General features: G+C 40.2%; 1 protein-coding gene across 49 annotated transcripts in view; it reads right to left on the bottom strand.

Moving 5' to 3' along the window:
• Positions 1-18656: 18656 nt before the first annotated feature.
• Positions 18657-21840, bottom strand: part of MLIP (muscular LMNA interacting protein) — a 297548-nt gene continuing 294364 nt past the window's right edge. For all 49 annotated transcript variants that reach the window (XM_060403032.1, XM_060403073.1, XM_060403071.1 and 46 more), the window contains one exon: positions 18657-20397. In XM_060403032.1, coding sequence (XP_060259015.1) covers positions 20392-20397 — 6 coding nt within the window. In that variant the 3' untranslated portion in view covers positions 18657-20391. The remainder of the gene's footprint in view (positions 20398-21840) is intronic.

Genomic DNA, 21840 nt, shown 5'->3' on the forward strand with positions numbered 1-21840 from the left:
TTTCTATGCATATTTTGATTTCTTTTTTGATTTCTTCTGTGATTTGTTGGTTATTCAGAAGTGTGTGTTGTTCAACCTCCATATGTTGGAATTTTTAATAGTTTTTCTTCTGTAATTGAGATCTAATCTTAATGCATTATGGTCAGAAAAGATGCTTGGAATGATTTCGATTTTTTTGAATTTATCAAGTTTAGATTTATGGCCCAGGATGTGATCTATCCTGGAGAAGGTTCCATGAGCACTTGAAAAAAAGGTGAAATTCATTGTTTTGGGGTGAAATGTCCTATAGATATCAATTAGGTCTAACTGATCTAATGTATCATTTAAAGTTTGCGTTTCTTTGTTAATTTTCTGTTTGGTTGATCTGTCCATAGGTGTGAGTGGGGTATTAAAGTCTCCCACTATTATTGTGTTATTGTTGATTTCCCTTTTCATACTTGTTAGCATTTGTCTTACATATTGCGGTGCTCCTATATTGGGTGCATATATATTTATAATTGTTATATCTTCTTCTTGGAATGATGCTTTCATCATTATGTAGTGGCCTTCTTTGTCTCTTTTCACAGCCTTTGTTTTAAAGTCTATTTTATCGGATATGAGTATTGCCACTCCTGCTTTCTTTTGGTCTCTATTTGCGTGGAATATCTTTTTCCAGCCCTTCACTTTCAGTCTGTATGTGTCCCTTGTTTTGAGGTGGGTCTCTTGTAAGCAGCATATAGAGGGGTCTTGTTTTTGTATCCAATTGGCCAGTCTTTGCCTTTTGGTTAGGGTGTTCAACCCATTTAAGTTTAAGGTAATTATTGATAAGTATGATCCCATTACCATTTACTTTATTGTTTTGGGTTCAAGTTTATACACCCTTTTCGTGTTTCCTGTCTAGAGAATATCCTTTAGAATTTGTTGGAGAGCTGGTTTGGTGGTGCTGAATTCTCTCAGCTTTTGCTTGTCTGTAAAGTTTTTGATTTCTCCTTCGTATTTGAATGAGATCCTTGCTGGGTACAGTAATCTGGGCTGTAGGTTATTGTCTTTCATCACTTTAAGTATGTCTTGCCATTCCCTCCTGGCCTGAAGAGTTTCTATTGAAAGATCAGCTGTTATCTTTATGGGAATCCCCTTGTGTGTTATTTGTTGTTTTTCCCTTGCTGCTTTTAATATTTGTTCTTTGTGTTTGATCTTTGTTAATTTGATTAATATGTGTCTTGGGGTGTTTCGCCTTGGGTTTACCCTATTTGGAACTCTCTGTGTTTCTTGGACTTGGGTGATTATTTCCTTCCCCATTTTAGGGAAGTTTTCAACTATTATCTCCTCAAGGATTTTCTCATGATCTTTCTTTCTGTCTTCTTCTTCTGGGACTCCTATAATTCGAATGTTGGAGCGTTTCATATTGTCCTGGAGGTCTCTGAGATTTTCCTCGTTTCTTTTAATTCATTTTTCTTGTTTCCTCTCTGATTCATTTATTTCTACCATTCTATCTTCTATTTCACTAATCCTATCTTCTGCCTCCGTTATTCTACTATTTGTTGCCTCCAGAGTGTTTCTGATCTCATTTATTGCATTATTCATTATATTTTGACTCTTTTTTATTTCTTCTAGGTCCTTGTTAAACCTTTCTTTCATCTTCTCAATCCTTGTCTCTAGGCTATTTATCTGTGATTCCATTTTGATTTCAAGATTTTGGATCATTTTCACTATCAATATTCGGAATTCCTTCTCAGGTAGATTCCCTGCTTCTTCCTCTTTTGTTTGGTTTGGTGGGCAACTCTCCTGTTCCTTAACCTGCTGAGTATTCCTCCGTCTCTTCATCTTGGTTATATTGCTGCGTTTGGGGTGGCCTTTTTATATTCTGGTAATTTGTGGAGTTCTCTTTATTATGGAGCTTCCTCACTGTGTGTGGGGTTCTATCAGTGGCTTGTCAAGGTTTCCTGGTTAGGGAGGCTTGTGTTGGAGTTCTGGTGGGTGGAGCTGGGTTTCTTCTCTCTCGGCCCTGGGCTCGGGGTTCAGGAAGACTGTGAGCTCGCGTGCCCTGCCGCACACGGGCTCCGGGTGATTGGCGTCCATGAGCAGCATCCTGTGCAAACATTTTTAAGTTTAATTAAGTCCCGTTTTTTTACTTTTGCTTTTATTTCCATTACTCTGGGAGTGGGTCATAGAGGATATTGCTGTAATTTATGTCAGAGAGTGTTTTGCCTATGTTTCCCTCTAGGAGTTTTATAGATTTTGGTCTAACATTTAGGTCTTTAATCCATTTTGAGCTTATTTTTGTGTATGCTTTTAGAAAGTGTTCTAGCTTCATTATTTTACAAGTGGTTGACCAGTTTCCCCAGCACCACTTATTAAAGAGATTGTCTTTTCTCCATGGTATATTTTTGCCTCCTTTGTCAAAGATAAAGTGTCCATAGGAGTGTGGATTTATATCTGGGCTTTCTGTTTTTCTATATTTCTGTCTTTGTGCCAGTATCATACTGTCTTGATGACTGTAGCTTTGTAGTATAGTCTGAAGTCAGGCAGGTTGATTCCTCCACTTCCATTCTTCTTTCTCAAGATTGCTTTGGTTTTTTTTTTTTTCCATACAAATTGTGAAATTATTTGTTCTAGTTCTGTGAAAAATACCATTGGTAGCTTGATAGGGATTGTATTAAATCTATAGATTGCTTTGGGTAGTATACTCATTTTCACTATATTGATTCTTCCAGTCCATGAACATGGTATATTTCTCCATCTATCTGTGTCATCTTTGATTTCTTTCATCAGTGTTTATAGTTTTCTATATATAGGTCTTTTGTTTCTGGAGGTAGATTTATTCCTATATTTTATTTTTTTCATCACAATGGTGAATGGGATAGTTTCCTTAATTTCTCTTTCTGTTTTCTCATTGTTAGTGTATAAGAATGCAAGGGATTTCTGTGTGTTGATTTTATATCCTGCAACTTTATTATATTCATTGATTAGCTCTAGTAATTTTCTGATGGTGTCTTTAGGGTTTTCTACATAGGGGATCATGTCATCTGCAAACAGTGAGAGTTTTACTTCTTTTCCAATCTGGATTCCTTTTATTTCTTTTTCTTCTCTGATTGCTGCGGCTAAAACTTCCAAAACTATGTTGAATAGTAGTGGTGAGAGTGGTCATGCTCGTCTTGTTCCTGGCTTTGGGGGAAATGCTTTCAATTTTTTGCCATTGAGGATAATGTTTGCTGTGGGTTTGTCATATATGACTTTTATTATGTTGAGGCATGTTCCTTCTATGCCTGCTTTCTGGAGAGTTTTTATCATAATGAGTGTTGACTTTTTCAAAGGCTTTCTCTGCATCTATTGAGATAATCATATGGTTTTTATCTTTCAACTTGTTAATGTGATGTATCACCTTGATTGATTTGCAAATATTGAAGAATCCTTGCATCCCTGGGATATGGCCCATTTGGTCGTTATGTATGATCTGTTAAATATGTTTTTGGAGTCTGTTTGCTAGAATTTTGTTAAAGATTTTTGCATCTATATTCATCAGTGATATTGGCCTGTAGTTTTCTTTTGGGGGTGCATCTTTGTCTAGTTTTGGTATTAGGGTGATGGTGACCTCATAAAATGAGTTTGGGAGTTTACCTTCCTCTGCAATTTTCTGGAAGAGTTTGAGTAGGATAGGTGTTAACTCTTCTCTAAATTTTTGTTAGAATTCACCTGTGAAGCCACCTGGTCCTGGGCTTTTGTTTGTTGGAAGATTTTTAATTACAGTTTCTATTTCCATGCTTGTGATGGGCCTCTTAAGATTTTCTATTTCTTCCTGATTCAGTTTTGGAAGGTTAAACTTTTCTAAGAATTCGTCCATTTCTTCCAAGTTGTCTATTTTATTGGCATATAGTTTCTGATAGTAGTCTCTTATGATCCTTTGTATTTCTGCCTTGTCTGTGGTGATGTCTCCATTTTCATTTCTAATTTTCATTTATTCTCCTTTTTTTTCTTGATGAGTCTGGCTAATGGTTTGTCATTTGTTTTACTTTCTCAAAGAATCAGCTTTTAATTTTGTTGATTTTTGCTATAGTCTCCTAATTTTTATGATTTCTTTCCTTTTACTAACCTGGGGGTTCTTCATTTCTTTTTTTTCTAGTTGCTTTAGGTGTAAAATTAGGTTATTTATTTGATTTTTCTTTTGTTTCTTGAGGTAAGCCTGTATTGCTGTGAAGACTCCCCTTAGACTGCTTTTACTGAATACCATAGGTTTGGTGTTGTGACTTCATTTTCTTTTGTTTGTACGTACATTTTTATTTCCTTTTTGATTTCTTCCATTATTTGTTGGTTTTTCAGAAACGTGTTTTTTAGCCTCCATGTGTTTGTATTTTGAATAGTATTTTTCCTGTGGTTGACATCTAATCTTACTGCATTGTGATTGGAAAAGTGAAGTCGCTCAGTCGTGTCCAACTCTTTGTGACCCCATAGACTGTAGCCTACCAGGCTCCTCTGTCCATGGGATTTTCCAGGCAATAGTACTGGAGTGGGTTGCCATTTCCTTCTCCAGGGGATCTTCCCAACTCAGGGCTCAAATCCGGGTCTCCCGCAACGTAGATAGACGCTTTACCCTCTGAGCCACCAGGGAAGTCCTGATTAGAAAAGATGCTTGAAATGATTTCAATTTTTTTGAATTTACCAAGGCTAGATTTATGGCCCAGGATGTAATCTATCCTGGAGAATATTCTGTGTGCACTTGAGAAAAGGTGAAATTCATTGTTTTGGAGTGATATGTACTATAGGTATCAATTAGGTCTAACTGGTTTATCATATTCTTTAAAGTTTGTGTTTCCTTGCTAATTTTCTATTTGGTTGATCTATCCACAGGTGTGAGTAGGGGATTAAAGTCTCCCACTATTATTGAGTTACTGTTAATTTCCCCTTTCATACTTGTTAGCATTTGCCTTTAATATTGAGGTGCTCCTATGTTGGCTGCATATATATGTATAATTGTTAATCTTCTTGGATTGATCCTTTGATCATTATGTACTGTCCTTCTTTGTCTCTTTCCGTGGTATTTATTTCAAAGTCTATTTTATCTGATATGAGTATTAGTCTCCATTTGCCTGAAATATCTTTTTTCCAGCCTTTCATTTTCAGTCTGTATGTAGCCTTGGTTTGATGTGGGTCTCTTGTAGACAGCATATATAGGGGTCTTGTTTTTGTATCCATTCAGCCAGTCTTTGTCTTTTGGTTATGGCATTCAACCCATTTACATTTAAGGTAATTTTTGATAAGTATGATCCCATTGTCATTTACTTTGTTGCTTGGGTTCAAGTTTATAAACCTTTTCTGGGTTTCCTGTCTAGAGAAGATTCTTTAGCATTTGTTGGAGAGCTTGTTTGGTGGTGCTGAATTCTCTCAGCTTTTGCTTGTCTGTAAAGCTTTTGATTTCTCCTTCATATGTGAATGAGATCCTTGCTGGGTACAGTAATCTGGGTTGTAGGTTTTCCTCTTTCATCACTTTAAGTATGTCCTGCCATTCCCTTCTGGCTTGAAGAGTTTCTATTGAAAGTTCAGCTGTTATCCTTATGGGAATCCCCTTGTGTGTTATTTGTTGCTTTTCCCTTGCTGCTTTTAATATTTGCTCTTTGCGTTTGATCTTTGTTAGTTTGATTAATATGTATCTTGGGGTGTTTTGCCTTGAGTTTATCCTGTTTGGAACTCTCTGGGTTTCTTGGACTTGGGTGACTATTTCCCTCCCAATTTGAGGAAAGTTTTAAACTATTATCTCCTCAAGTATTTTCTCATGCCCTTTCTTTCTGTCTTCTTCTTCTGGGACTACTATGATTTGAATGTTGGGCTGTTTAACATTGTCCCAGTGGTCTCTGAGGTTGTCATTATTTCTTTTAATTCTTTTTTCTTTTTTCCTCTCTGCTTCATTTATTTCTACCATTCTATCTTCCACCTCACTTATCCTCTCTTCTGCCTCAGTTATTCTACTGTCAGTTCCCTCCAGAGTGCTTTTGATCTCATTTGTTGCATTATTCATTACTGATTGACTCTTCTTTATTTTTTCTAGGTCCTTGTTAAACATTTCTTGCATCTTCTCAATCTTTGTCTCTAGTTTATTTATTTGTAACTCCATCTTGTTTTCAAGATTTTTGATCATCTGTACTATCATTATTCTGAATTCTTTTTCAGGTAGACTCCCTATCTCCTCCTTTTTTGTTTGGTTTGGTGAGCATTTATCATGTTCATTTATCTGCAGAATATTTCTCTGCCTTTTCATTTTGATTAGATTGCTGTGTCTGAGGTGCCCTTCCGTCAGCTGTAAGTTCATGGTTCCTCATTATTGTGGAGACTGCTGCCTGTGGGTGGGGTTGGACAGGTGTCTTGTCAAGGTTTCCTGGCTAGGGGAGCTTGTGTCTGTGTTCTGGTGAGTGGAACTGGATCTCTTCTCTTTGAAGTGCAACGAAGCATCCAGTTGTGTGTTTTTGGGCGTCCATAGCTTTAGCATGGCTTTGGGCAGCCTGTCTTTTAATGCTCAGGGCTGTATTCCTGCTTTGCTGGAGAATTAGTGTGGTATGTCTTGCTCTGGAACTTGTTGGCTCTTGGGTGGATCTTGGTTTCAGTGTAGGCATGGAGGCTTTTGGGTGAGCTCTTGTCTATTAATGTTTCCTGGAATCAGGAGTTCTCTGATGTTCTCAAGTTTTGGAGTTAAGTCTCCTGCCTCTGACTTTCAGTCTTATTCTTACAGTAACCTCAGGACTTCTCCATCCATGCAGCACAGATGATAAAACTTCTAGGTTAATGGTGAAACAGTTATCCACAGTAAGGGACACCCAGAGAGGTTCATAGAGTTACATGAAGAAGAGAAGAGGGAGGAGGGAGAGAGAGGTGACCAGGAGGAGAAGAAGGAGAGTCAAAAGGAGATAAAGCAATCCAGCTATTAATCAATTTCTTAAGTGCTCTCCACAGTCTGGAACACCCAGAGAGATTCACAGAGTTGCATAGAGAAGAGAAGAGGGAGGGAGAAGATAGAGGTTACCTGGAGGAGAAAAGGAAAATTCAAAAGGGGAGAGAGCAGTCAAGCCAGTAATCACACCCCTAAGTGAAAATGGATACTGGAGATTAGATTCTTAAAGGTACAAAATTGATAACAAATACCAAAAAGCAAAGATTAAAAATCTAGAGTAGAGGTTAGACTCTCAAAATAAAATTAAAAATGCAAAACAAAATCAATCACAAAAATAATAAATAAGGTCTTTTTTGTAAGGTAATAGTAAGTTATAAAAATTAAAATTAAAGAAGTAATAAAGAACTTAAATTTTTAAAAAATTAAAAAGTGATAATAGTAAAAATATATCTAGGAATTGCTCTGGAGCTGTTGAGGACAGTGTGGGGTCAGTTCAGTTTCAGATAGTTCCTTGTTCCGGCTTGTACTTGTTCTCAAGGTCTATAGGCCACCTCCAATATTTGGTCAATGCTAACTACAAGGTTTTAATCTGTTGCACCTGTCACTTCCAGAGCAGTTCCTCTTCTTTGTTTATTTTGGCTTCCTCTTTTTGCAAACTCTTCATTGTCTAATTTCCGTCCTGACATCAGCAGGTGAAGGTGGTCACTTACTTTGGCTCACTTGCTCAGTTGTGTTGTGGGGAGGGAGGGCCATTGCAAACAAACATCACTGGCATGTGTGGGGAGTGCTTACTGTGTATGGACCACACTGGGTTTGTCCCAGCTCAAGGTGGCATGTGCTTTCTAGGTCTACACTGCTCAGGCTCCAGGGTGCTCTGCAGGAGCACTGTCCAAGACGGGCATTGTGTTTCCTGCACTTCCCAGGTCTAAGCCACTCAGGTTCTTGGGTACTCTGCAAGGGCACATACTCAGCTGAGTGTGCGTTTTGTGCCCTTCCCAGGTCCAAATAGCTCAGGTGACCAGGTCCTTGGTAAGTGCACTGTCCCAGGTGGACCATGTATCTTAATCACCTCCCCAGTCCTGGCCTGTGGTTTCCTGGGTGCACCATGAGAGCACTGTCTCCGGTTTACTGTGTGTCTCCTCAGGTAGCTGATCTCAGGCTGCAATGCTCCAGGCAGATGTCAACTGTCCAGGATCCCAGGAAAACGTGGTTAGCAACTGGGACCCTGCTCACAGTTTGGTGGAGGATGCTAGCCTCTGCGGCTGAGATTGTAGCAGCCTGTTGCCTTCTGGCTCTGGCTGTCACATGAATGTTGAGTTTTAAGCCAGCGTCTTTATTCTTCTCTTATACCCTCATAAGAGGCTCTTTAGTTCCTCTTTGTTTTTCTGCCACGGGACTTCCCACATGGCACTAGTAGTAAAGAACCTGCATGCCAATGCAGGAAACATAAGAGATGCAGGTTTGATCCCTGGGTCTGGAAGATCCCCTGGAGAAGGAAACGGCAACCCGCTCCAGTATTCTTGCCTGGAAAACCCCATGGAGAGAGGAGCCTAGAGGGCTATAGTCCATAGGGTCACAAAGAGTCAGACACGATTGAAGCGACCTAGCACAGCACAACTTCATAACCTCAGCACATCTGAGGTTATTGATATTTCTCCCAGTAATACTGATTCCAGCTTGTGAGTCATCCAGCCCAGCATTCCACATGATGTGCTCTGCATAAAAGTTAAACAGGGTGACAATATACATCCTTAATGCACTCCTTTCCCAGTTTTGAACCAGTCAGTTGTTCCATGTCTGGTTTAACTGCTGCTTCTTGACCTGTATACAGACTTCTCAGGAGACAGGTAAGGTGGTATTCTCATATCTTTAAGAATTTTCTAAAGTTTGTTTTGATCCACACAGTGAAAGGCTTTAGAGTAGTCCATGAAACAGAAGAGATACTTTTTGGAATTCCCTTGCTTTTTCTATGATCCAACAGATGTTGGCAATTTGATCTCTGGGGCTGGACCCCAGGAACCCTCTGACTTTTCCAAATCTAGCTTGTACATTTGGAATTTCTTAGTTCACATACTATTGAGCCTAGCTTGAAGGATTTTGAGCATTACTTTGCTAGCATGTGACATGAGAGAAATTGTGCACTAGTTTGAAAATTGTTTGGTACTGGAATAAAAACTGACCTGTCCCAGTCTGTGGCCACTAGGAGTTTCCCAAATTTGCTGACATACTGAGTGTAGCACTTTAACAGCAAAATCTTTAGGGATTTGAAATAACTCAGCTGGAATTCCATCACCTCCACTAACATTATTCATAGTAATGCTTCCTAAGGCTTACCTGACTTCACACTCCAGGATTTTCTGTCTGTAGGGAATGACTACACCATCATGGTTATCTAGGTCATGATGATCTTTTCAACAGAGTTCTTCTGTGTATTCTTCCTACCTCTTTTTAATCTCTTCCACTTCTGTTAAGTCTTTGCTATTTCCATCCTTTATTGTGCACATCTTTGCATGAAATGTTCCCTTGGCATCTCCAATTTTCTTGAAGAGATGTCTAGTTTTTCCCATTCTATTTTTTTCCTTTTTTTTTTTTTTTTTTTTTTTGCATTTTTCAGTTAAGAAGGCTTTCTCACCTGTCCTTGCTATTCTCCGGAACTCTGCATTCATCTGGGTTTATCGTTCCCTTTCTCCTTTGCCTTTTGCTTCTCTTCTTTTCCTAGCTATTTCTAAGGCCTCCTCAGACAACTACTTTGCCTTCTTATATTTCTTTTTCATGGAGGTGGTTTTGGTCACTACTTCCTGTACAGTGTTACTAACTTCCATTCATAATTCTTCAGATACTCTGTCTACCAAATCTAATCCCTTGAATTTATTTATCACTTCCACTGTATAATCATAAGGGATTTGATTCAGGTTATATCTGAAATGTCTAGTGGTTTTCCCTATTTTCTTCAATTTAAGCCTGAATTTTGCAATAAAGAGTCAATGATCTGAACTACAGTCAGCTCAGGTCTTATTTTTGCTAACTGTATTGTGTTTCTCCATCTCCCTATGCAAAAGATATATAATCAATCTGATTTTGGTTATGACCATCTGGTGATGTCCATGCATAGAGTCATCTCTTGAGTTGTTGGAAGAGGGGGTTTGCTATGACCAGTGTATTCTCTTGGCAAAAATCTGTTAGCTTTTGCCCTGCTTCATTTTGTACTCCAAGGCCAAACTTGCCTGTTATTCCAGGTATCTCTTGTCTTCCTACTTTTGCATTCTAATTCCCCCTAATGAAAAAGACAGCCTTTCTTAGGTCTCCATTTTCTTTTCTTTGGCATTATTGGCTGGGGCGTAGACTTGGATTACAGTGCTATTGAATGGTTTGGAAATGAATCAAGATCATTTTGTCGTTTTTTGAGATTGCACCCAAGTAGTGCATTTATGATTCTTTTGTTGGCAATGAGGCCTATACCATTTCTTTCTTGGGATTCTTGCCCACAGTTGTATATCTAATGGTCATCTGAATTAAATTCACCCATTCACACCCATTTTATTTCACTGATTCCGAAAATGTCAGTGTTCACTCTTACCATCTCCTGCTTGACCATGTCCAATTTACCTTGATTCATGGACCTAACATTCCAGGTTCCTATGCAATATTGTTCCTTACAGCATCAGACTTTCACCACCAGACACATCCACAAATGAGCATCATTTCCACTTTGGCCTAGCCTTTTGTTTCTTTCTGGAGCTATTTCCCTACTCTTTCTCAGTAGGATATTGGACACCTACCAACCGGAGGGGGGGGGGCTCATCTTTCAGTGTCATATCTTGTTGCCTTTTCAGACTGTTCATGGGATTCTTCAGGCAAGAATACTGAAGTGGTTTGCCATTTTCTTCTCCAGTGGACCATATTTTGTCAGAACTCTCCACCATGACCCTTCCATCTTGGGTGGCTCTGCATGACCTGGCTCATAGCTTCATTGAGTTACACAGGGCTGTGACCCATGTGATCTGTTTGGTTAGTTTTCTGTGATTGTAGTTTTCCTTCTGGAGACTGTGGGATTATAGTTCTTACTCTTTCTGACCGCCCTCTGATGAACAAGGATAAAAGGCTTGTGCAAGCTTTCTCATGGGAAGTACCGGATGTGGAGATAACTGGGCCTTGCTCTGGTGGGCAAGGCCTTGCCCAGCAAATCTTCAGTCCAACAGTCAGGTGATGGGTGGGCTGTGCTTCCTCCCTGTTAGTTGTTTGGCCTAAGAGGACCCAGTCCTGGAGTCTACAGGCTCTATGATGGGGCTACTGGTGACTTCCAAAAGGACTTATGCCAACATGTCTGTGACATAAGCCACCACAATTCCAAGAGTTGGTCTCAAAGAAATGGGAATATACTGACCCTGGAACTGAAGGTCAACTCTACTCAAGCATGATTCTTATTAGACCATCTCATGATCAACTTCAAGATGATTGTTTGAGCTAATACACTGTTTCTGCATGTAGCCCACTCCCTCCACCTATAAAAGCTCTTGCTTATGATTGTCAGTGGGGGGATTCAGCCTTTGGATAAGAGTTCCCTGTTTCCACAGCCCTGGTTCCTGGTCTCCAAAATAAAGCAAACTTTCTTTCCACCAACTTTGCTTTTTTTGGCTTTTGATCAGACAGCAGCTGGACCCCCCTTTTGGTAACAGTTGTATATTGATGGGTAATTATACGGGTGATAAACTTAGAGTGGGTGGATTGCAGATTGTGAAGCAGAAGCACACCACTCAGCTGTTGTTTCATTCTCAGCAGCACCCGGGCATCTAGATTATGCCAGTTCCCATACATTCCCATACATTCCCATACATTATGAGTCGAGAAAGAAATCAGTTCTTTGGATAGTTCCCCAAAAGTCAGCACGGTGGGCTACAGGTCCAGTCTTTTCTCTCCTTCTCCAGGAGTTGAGAGTTTTCCTCTCAACCATATGGCCACATGACAGGGCTAGGAATTGTTGTAAGGCAGTGCCATGAATTCTCCTACTGGCTTTGATGCACCTGAATCTGTGCTTGATTCTTAACTGGATTCTGATTCTCTCACAAAAAGAACAGGTCCCTGCATTGTTACTGAATTAGTGTCTCCGTGGGAGGAAGGAGGGAATGGGACTTCCTACTGTAACCAAGAGGGAGCCTACAAGGCCTTCCCACCCCTCACCCACATCCTCTGCCTGCCTTTTGTCTGTAGAAAAATTTTAATCAAAGAATAAATGTAACCAGAAGTGAGAAAATGCAGATAGAAAGGAAAACAGTCAAGCAAAACAAAATAATGATTACTTTAGCCATTAAACAAAGTCTAGGACCTTTAGTTCTTCTTCCAGGACTATATATAATATTCTGAGCATGTCTTATGAGCTGTTTTGCAGATACTGAAACCCCCACCTGGTAGGAGACGCTAACTGCGTGCTGCCCACAAGCACTTAGATCCCAGACTGGTTGGAAACAGAAGCTTGATGGTATTGATTCTCAGTTACCTCACCACCAATCAGAAGGATGTCTACAAGCTGACCACACATCCCACAAACCCCCTCCCTCATTCTGTCTTTATAAATATTTCCCTGAAATCCATCAAGGAGTTGAAGTCTTTTAAGCACTAGCTTCCTGAACTCCCTGTTTGGCACCTGGAATCGAGCTATTCTTTTCTACTTCACCCAGAACTCTCTTAAGCTGCAATTCAGCACCAGTGCACAGAGGTCAGGTTTTGGCTTCACCACTCTGCCATTTTGCTGACTTCACTCACCTATTGTGTGTCTTTCTGAGAGCTAAGAAATTCTTACTAGAAGGCAGATTTCCTCTTAAATCTCTTGAATAAGAATTAGGTCCCATCTTACACTATCGATGACAGTGGGCTCCAAATGGCACCAAGAATTAGGACAAATAAGTTTTCATTTTAGAAGCAAAATGTTGGGAAGAGAGTATTTCTTTTCTGCAGGGAAAAATAGTGGCTTGGAAATTTGGAGGAAGGAAAGATGCATAGGACACAAAGGCACCAACATTTCAGGAAGACTATGTTTTGTGGAGTCTCTGCCTGTATAAGCAATTTGAGTCAACCTGATCTTACATGATTCTGAGAAAGAAATGACATGTAAGGAAGCCAGGATGATCCACTCACCAGATCAATTTCCTAAAACTGGGAATTGGGACAACCCTCCAGCATGCATCTCTATGCATCTTAGAGGACCTAGCTGCCTCAAGCACAATGTAGAGGCCTGAGAGCCTCTGAAGTGGAGATACAGGGTCTAGGCGGGGCCCATGAAGTTTCTTATCCAAGCCCAGGATGCTTCATTTTGGTGGTGCTGTTGACTCTGACTCATTTAGGCAGCTAAAGAGGGGTTCAGACTTAAAAAAAAAATTTTCAAATCTCAGCGACACTTAACGTTGTTTCCAGAGCATCAGCCCCATTTGCCCAGGGGTAAAGGGAGTACTGCGGATTTGGGTTGATTTAGACAATCAGAGAACAGTCCTCAAGGAGGAGGAAGAAGAGCCCAGAGGAAAGGAATATCAAAGAGCCAATTTGCAACACATCAGGGCAGGAGAGTTAACAGGCTTCCTCTTGCGCATAAACTATAGCCATTTGATTATGGCTACCTGAACCTCTGTGTGGGTCATTCTGAATACAAACCTAGACTCTGTACCTCAAGACCAAGATTACAAAAGGGTTCTTCATGAATAGAGGATGCGAGTTGGGAAGACTGGCATTCAATGTTTGCCATTCTGGCTGAGAGGAGTTGTCTCAGCCCCTTGCACCTAGGATCTGTAAGAAAGCTTACACAAACCATCCTATTGGCACTCACTGGTCTGTACTGAAATATTCAAAAGGGAGTGGAGATTATTCTATAGCCATCAGAATGAAAATAAAGGAATGCTTATAACTCGCCTGCTAGTAATGAAGCACAGGAGTGTGTCTATTTGTGTGTGTATAGAGGTATGTGAGAAACTGTTTGTGTGTGTGTGTGTGTGCGTGTGTGTGTGTGTGCATGTGCTGGAATGTACTGGGATGTTATAGCAAAACCTGAATAAACCTTTTGGCCAACCCAGTAAGATGGAAAACACTTAGAAACTGGAGAACTGTGACCACATTTAAATGGAAGACTGATTTAACACCCCATCTGCTTTTGTTCCCTTGCGCACCTCCCTCCCATCCCCGAATCTGGCGGCAGTGCTAACAGGCTGTGACACCGCAAAAGCCCAGGGCCTGGAGCTGACAGGGAAGTGTCTGCCAAGGAAACCTTCACTGAGGCTGTGTGTGGACTGGTCCTGACAGCCAAGGACACTCTCTTCATAGGAAGTATCTGAAACTTGCTCCACAGGGCAGTTCAACAAAGCAGAACCTTATCAGGTGTACAAAGCACATCTTCTTAGTTAAATTCTGGCTCCAGGCTTACGTGGAAATAGGATACAAGCTGAAAGGACTGTTCAGTCAGTTGCAGATTTCCTTTTATGTTTCCTATTAATTGTAGAGATGAAGCACTTACTACTTAGGAAATGGCCTGACATGACTTATTTGTAATAAGCCCCCCAAAATTATCTTATAAAACAAAAGGGACTCTGGATTTCACAGCTGACAGGTAACCTCAGCTTCATATATTCTGCTCCATTTAAGTCTCTACAGGAAGCACACCTCTCATGCAGCCAGTCAATAGAAGCTGAAAAGTTTTCTGGGCCTTTTTCCAGAAAGTCAAGTGCATTTTTAATTAAGAGCACTTTTCACTGTTTCTCCCCATATTATTATCTACCACTGAGACAGAGTGAAAAAGCACAGGTCACCTTCACCATAGCTTATCATTCAATTCATAACCACAATAGCTCAGGTCTAAGGTCAAATCTCTCCTATCCCCTTTGCTATGTAGGTTGGTCCTGGAGCCTGAGATCACAGCTGCATCAGAGAGCTGAATATGGCAAATTTTCTAAAATTAGGGTTGATAGAGTTAAGGGATCAGCCCCTCGGGGAAGTCAGATCGGAGCCTAGGATATGGTTCAAGCTCAAGTTGTGATCTGAAGGGAGCCTGGTGAGCAGGGAGAACATGACCAGGACATGGATTTCAGTCTGCTGCCCATTGTTATCCAACATTTTGCCCCTGTCAGTACTGCCGCAAAGCATGCTTTCAGCTAAATATTGCACAGAGATTTCTTTCTTTCTGTTGCTTTGGTTTTTTCACTATTTTCATCTTAGAGATTCTAATCAGGGTCTGAGTCACCATCTGTAGCCCTCTGGAAAATGTTATTTTTTTTTAACATTATTTACTAAGCTTCCTCTGACTATTGTATAGTTTCATGTTTTAAAAATTTATTCTCAGGGTCTTCACTTAAGGAAAGTCTAGACTCAGGTGCTGAAGGGATATTATTGAATAATTCCAAATAAATCCATTAGAAAACCTTTATGAGAAAAAATTAAAGCATGTTCATTAAAATAGTAAACAAAAAGTCTTTCTAGTCAAACATATTGAGAATAATCTGTTCTAAAACATAAGGGAAATATAATTTTACAACAGACCACAGGAATATGTGGAAAGTCCCCAAAATGTAATATATATTTTAAACAAATTCAGAAATAATTCCTAACTACTATTTGATTATTCTAAGGCCTCCAGACTTGCTGTAAGCAAAACAATCTTTCCTTTCTTACAAAACAAATGATTTTCTCACACAGCTTATTTAATTTCTAATAGATAGTTTTTATCAAGTATGAAAATATAAGGCAGTAAAGTTAAGATTTTTGTTCCTAGACCTAATTCCAGACTTGTCTGCTTGCCTAATAAATAAGATTCTGAGAATTCCCCTTATTAGTTAAGGTTTCCATGAACTCTTTCTTCCTGTAGGTTACTTCAGAGGCTATAAAAGGCAATATTCAAGGGACTTCCCGTTTTTTCCAAATTGAAATTTTACAAGAAGATAGAAACCGATTGGAAATACACCATGAGAAGTCCCCAAACAGAATAGATATATGTGTATGTATAACTGAACCACTTTTTTGTATACCTGAAACTAATGGAACACTGTAAATTATCTATACTCCAATATAAAATTAATTTTAAAGCCTTATCAATAAATCAGGGCTGTAAAGGTTGATAGTCCAGCTTTAGAATGACTGCCCCAATTTACCCTGAGTTTAATTAACTGTGAGAACACATTCCACCTGTGTCCTAGAAGCCACCCACGCATGGCCAGGAAGATGAGCTCTGGTCACCCATTGAAGTCACTGGTCTTAGGATGAGTCTTCACTGGCCCCTCCCCTCTCTAGCTCACTCCTTCATTCCTTTATCAGGGTTGCCTGTGATCACTGGACATGGAACAACAGACTGGTTCCAAATCGGAAAAGGAGCACATCAAGGCTATACATTGTCACCCTGCTTATTTAACTTTTATGCAGAGTACATCATGAGGAATGCTGAGCTAGAGGAAGCACAAGCTGGAATCAAGATTGCTGGGAGAAATATCAATAACCTCAGATATGCAGATACCACCTTTATGGCAGAAAGTGAAGAAGAACTAAAGAGCCTCTTGATGAAAGTGAAAGAAGAGAGTGAAAAAGTTGGCTTAAAGTTCAACATTCAGAAAACAAAGATCACAGCATCCAATCCCATCACTTCATGGCAAATAGATGGGGAAAAATTGTCAGACTATTTTTCTGGGCTCTAAAATCGCTGTGGATGGTGATTGCAGCCATGAAATTAAAAGAGGCTTGCTCCTTGGAAGGAAAGTTATGATCAACCTAGACAGTATATTCAAAAGCAGAGACATTACTTTGCCAACAAAGGTCCATCTAGTTAAGGCTATGGTTTTTCCAGTGGTCATGTATAGATGTGAGAGTTGGACTATAAAGAAAGCTGAGAGCCAAAGAATTGATGCTTTTCAACTGTAGTGTTGGAGAAGACTCTCAAGAGTCCCTTGGACTTCAATGAGATCCAACCAGTCCATCCTAAAGGAGATCAGTCTTCGGTGTTCATTGGAGGGACTGATGTTGAAGCTGAGACTAACAATACTTTGGCACCTGGTGCAGAGAGCTGACTCATTTGAAAAGACCCTGATGCTGGGAAAGATTGAGGGCTGGAGGAGAAGGGGACGACAGAGGATGAGATGGTTGGATGGCATCACTGACTCAATGGACATGGGTTTGGGTGGACTCCAGGAGTTGGTGATGGACAGGGAGGCCTGGCGTGCTGTGGTTCATGGGGTCGCAAGGAGTCGGACATGACTGAGTGACTGAACTGAACTGTGATCATCTCCAAGATAAAGTCATCACACACTAAATACTTGTCTTTAAATCTACTCACCAGGGAGCTCAAATAAAGACACAGCCTCAGTACCTGTCTGTTCCACACCTAGTCCATATCTATCCCTGCTACCTTCTTCCCTCCATGCATCCACTGTGCTCCCAAGTTGCTCAGGGCAGTGACACTATCACCAACCAATCTGAAAAGCACGCTCTTTTCCTGGTTCTCCACACGATCAACTTGCCCCTCCTGTGTCTGTGCTCTCAGCACTCTGATCTTTGCTGAGAAACTGAACATTGCTCTATAACATTGCTGAGATTGGACAATGGCATTCAGATGCAGCTCGCTTTGGCAGAAGTAACACAGCAGCGAAAGCAAAAGGCCCGGTGCTAGGTTTATCCATCACTACCTTGGTGACCTCAGTCAAAAGCAAAAGGCCTGGTGCTAGGTTTATCCATCACTACCTTGGTGACCTCAGTCAAATAATCCTTCAGTTCAAGGTCTTTTCATCAATGATATGAAGAAAAAATACCTAAGGGACAACTGCACTGATTTAGAGGGTCTAGAAGTTTCTGAGAATTGGCAAATTTAGCATGGATAGGACAACATGTTCAAACAAACTTCCTGTCTTAAGCATTGCCTTTGATGATGGTAAAGCCTGAGTTTTCATAGTTCAGATCTTCAAGTACAGAGAAGTTGGAGACATAAGAGCCCTAACACATTGTTGTGGTAATAAAAATGAGGGCATACATTCAAAGGAATAGTAATGTGGAAGGATGCAGTCCAATTAAGCAGATCTAATCTGATTATGCAGACTTAAAATTAAATAATTCTAAACCTGGGTGTATATACATTTGAGAGAAATTCTCATAAAGATACATAGGAGGTTACAAGAAACAATATACAATAAGTCCCGTACCTATAAACAATTTCCATTCTGAGAGTGTATTCATAAATACTGTGTGTATAAGTTCAACAAAATTAGCCTAGATGCCCAACTAATACAGTCAGCTGTATAGTACTGTAATGTAATAGGTTTATAACACTTTTCATCCAAAAATACATTTTTAAAAAATAAATAAAACATTTTAAATCTTACAGTATAGTACCTTGAAAGGTATAATAGTACAGGACTGCAGCTGGTATGCAGGGGCTGGCATTGAGTGAATAGGTAAGAAGGGTTACTGACCAGAGGATAGAAAGGAGGTGGGAGATAGAGCTGAAGGGTCCTCAGCAACAGGAGACAGGACAAGCTGCAGTTTCACTCACACCTGATGCTGATGGCACAGGGTCTGGCTATTTACTGGAACCAGACGCACATTCACATCTTTGAAAGTTCACAGCTTGAAGGTTCGCATGTAGGGGACTTCCTGGACATTACAACTGGTAGAGGGTAGAGAGAGGCAGTCTGAGAGCTCACCCAGGGGCAGGTGGGTAGCTGAGATGTGAAGAAGGCACCTCAGGTAGCTGAGGTGTTTACAGAGCAATCCACTAGGTATTTATAGAGCAATGTTGATAGAGCTTACACACCACAGTGTGAAGGGGGGAAAAAAAAGAAACGAAATATAAACTATAATATCATTTACATTTATTAAATATATATGCAGCAAAAAAGAATGCACATCTTCAAAACATATATAAGTAAAGAATATATATCAAACACAAGGATGTGCGCCTATAGCAGGAAAAGAGAAGATAGAAATCCTTAGAAAAGTTAATCAATCAATCGTCCAAACAACAAGTACACAGGAGAGGGGTCTTGCCCAAACTTATAAGAGCAATGAACTAGGGAGTGTGATCGACTCAACCTTTTGTTCTCAAAGTCAAAGATGAATGGACAAACAATTGAATAAATGGCCATCTTAGAACCTGATTATCTGGTGTTAGTTCTGTCTTTAGCATTTACTAGCTTGGTTTAACCTTTTGGAGCCTCTTCTCACAAACATAAAATACACATGATCAGAATGCAGTGAATACTGGAGATGATGATCAATAATCTAAAATGATGCCTCACACAGTCTAGCAGGTAGAGAAGTAGTGTTTGGGGGAGAAGAAATGAGCAGAAAGCATTACTAGGGCTCCACTTCTCCTCATCCACTAATGAAGGAGATAATGAGGACTTTCTAATTCCAGGCACCAGCTGGAAATACAGTTGACACCTGGAAATACAGGATGTTTTTCCTCACATCTGCTCAATCTTTATTGCTGCAATACAACAATGGAGCTATCCAAAATGGTGTGTGGAGGATGAAGAGGACAACTGTTCTGTGGCAACTCTCCTTGCTTTGCCCTGGGCAGGATGATCAGGGTGATGGAGCAATGGTCTGAGGGCGCAGTGGCTCCAAGGAGAACGTGAGTTGGGCACGAGGGTACATAGTGTCTACTGAGTCCTCTGCTACCAGGGGCTCGATGTCCAGAACCATGGTGGATTCTTCATTGGTGTATTGCCCGAACTGGGCAGACAAGACAAAGGCAACCACTTCGAGAAGGTGAGAACTGGAAGCTGGGGGTGGCAGCTAGGAAAGAAAGGGAATGTGGCCAATACGGCGGGCACTGGGTATGCTAGAGTGGGGGGCTCCTGGGACTGTCTGCAACAGGGTGGTTTGCTTTCCAGTCTCGGCTGCTCCCAAGATGATGGGTACAAACTAACTCTGAAGCAGCCTTTGCAAGAATCCCTTGGTGACAGTCAGAGAAACAGTAATGTAGGAAACAGCTCAACAACAGGACCTACACTTGACTGTCTGCACATCCCAGGAAACGCAGAAGCCAAACAGGGCAGGAAAATAGCACGCGTTTTGTGTCAATACCAGCTTTCACATCTTCAAGAGTTTCCCAATGAAGCCCTGAAAGCAGGCAGGGACTCCTTTTCAAAAAGCCACTTTTTTTTAAATATGTAAAAATAATTAAGCAGTAGGAAAATTTAATCTGATTCAGATAGTAACATATGCATAAAATAAAACTGGAGTTGAAAAAAGATCAGGCCCATCCTTATATTTCCCCATGTTTCTTTTTTATTTGCCTGCTAAACAGAGGGGCATGTTAGTATTGCTGTCAGCTTAATAGAAGGCATTCAAGGCTCTAACAGTGGTGGGAGAAACTGTAGGTAAATCTCTTCTAAGCGGGGTGTTAGTGACTACTGCCATGTTATATGCCTGCAGGGAACTTTTTTAGTTTCACTGCAGCTCATAAGGAAAACACTAAGACTGAAAAAAAAGAGTGATAAAAGTTAAATCTAGCAAGTGATTAGCACCAGCGTTCCAAAAACTTCAGTCCAGCCTGAGTGTTCACTTCTGCTCCATCTTCATTGCTGCAAAATAAGAGGAAACAATAGTCAGGTTAATGGAGACAGAATTTTTTTAATATAAATTTATTTATTTTAATTGGAGGTTAATTACTTTACAATATAGTATTGGTTTTGCCATACATCAACATGAATCCACCACAGGTATACACATGTTCCCCATTCTGAACCCCCTCCCTCCTCCCTCCCCGTACCATCCCTCTGGGTCATCTCAGTGCAACAGCCCCAAGCAACCAGTATCATGCATCGAACCTGGACTGGTGACTCTCTTCATATATGATACTATACATGTTTCAATGCCATTCTCCCAAATCATCCCCCCTCTCCTCTCTCACAGAGTCCAAAAGTCTGTTCTATACATATGTGTCTCTTTTGCTGTCTCGCATACAGGGTTATCGTTACCATCTTTCTAAATTCCATATATATGTGTTAGTATACTGTATTGGTGTTTTTCTTTCTGGCTTACTTCACGCTGTATAATAGGCACCAGTTTCTTCCACCTCATTAGAACTGATTCAAATGTATTCTTTTTAATGGCTGAGTAATACTCCATTGTGTATATGTACCACGGCTTTCTTATCCATTCATCTGCTGATGGACATCTAGGTTGCTTCCATGTCCTGGCTATTATAAACAGTGCTGTGATGAACACTGGGGTACATGTGTCTCTTTCAATTCTGGTTTCCTTGGTGTGTATGCCCAGCAGTGGGATTGCTGGGTCATAAGGCAGTTCTATTTGCAGTTTTTTAAGGAATCTCCACACTCTTCTCCATAGTGGCTGTACTAGTTTGCATTCGCACCAATAGTGTAAGAGGGTTCCTTTTTCTCCACACCCTCTCCAGCATTTATTGCTTGTAGACTTTTGGATTGCAGCCATTCTGACTGGCATGAAATGGTACTTCATTGTGGTTTTGATTTGCATTTCTCTGATAATGAGTGATGTTGAGCATCTTTTCATGTGTTTGTTAGCCATCTATATGGTTTTTTTGGAGAAATGTCTATTTAGTTCTTTGGCCCACTTTTTGATTGGGCCATTTATTTTTCTGGAATTGAGCTGCAGGAGTTGCTTGTATATTTTTGAGATTAGCTGTTTGTCAGTTGCTTCATTTGTTATTATTTTCTCCCATTCTGAAGGCTGTCTTTTCACCATGCTTGTAGTTTCCTTTGTTGTGCAGAAGCTTTTAATTTTAATTAGGTCCCATTTGTTTATTTTTGTTTTTATTTCCAGTATTGTGGGAGGTGGGTCATAGAGGATCCTGTTGTGATGTATGTCAGAGAGTGTTTTGCCTATGTTCTCCTCTAGGAGTTTTATAGTTTCTGGTCTTACGTTTAGATCTTTAATCCATTTTGAGTTTATTTTTGTGTATGCTGTTAGAAAGTGTTCTAGTTTCAGTCTTTTACAAGTGGTTGACCAGTTTTCCCAGCACCACTTGTTAAAGAGATTGGCTT

The sequence above is a fragment of the Ovis aries genome, chromosome 20 (genome assembly GCF_016772045.2).
Source record: "Ovis aries strain OAR_USU_Benz2616 breed Rambouillet chromosome 20, ARS-UI_Ramb_v3.0, whole genome shotgun sequence".
NCBI classification, from domain to species: Eukaryota; Metazoa; Chordata; class Mammalia; order Artiodactyla; family Bovidae; genus Ovis; species Ovis aries.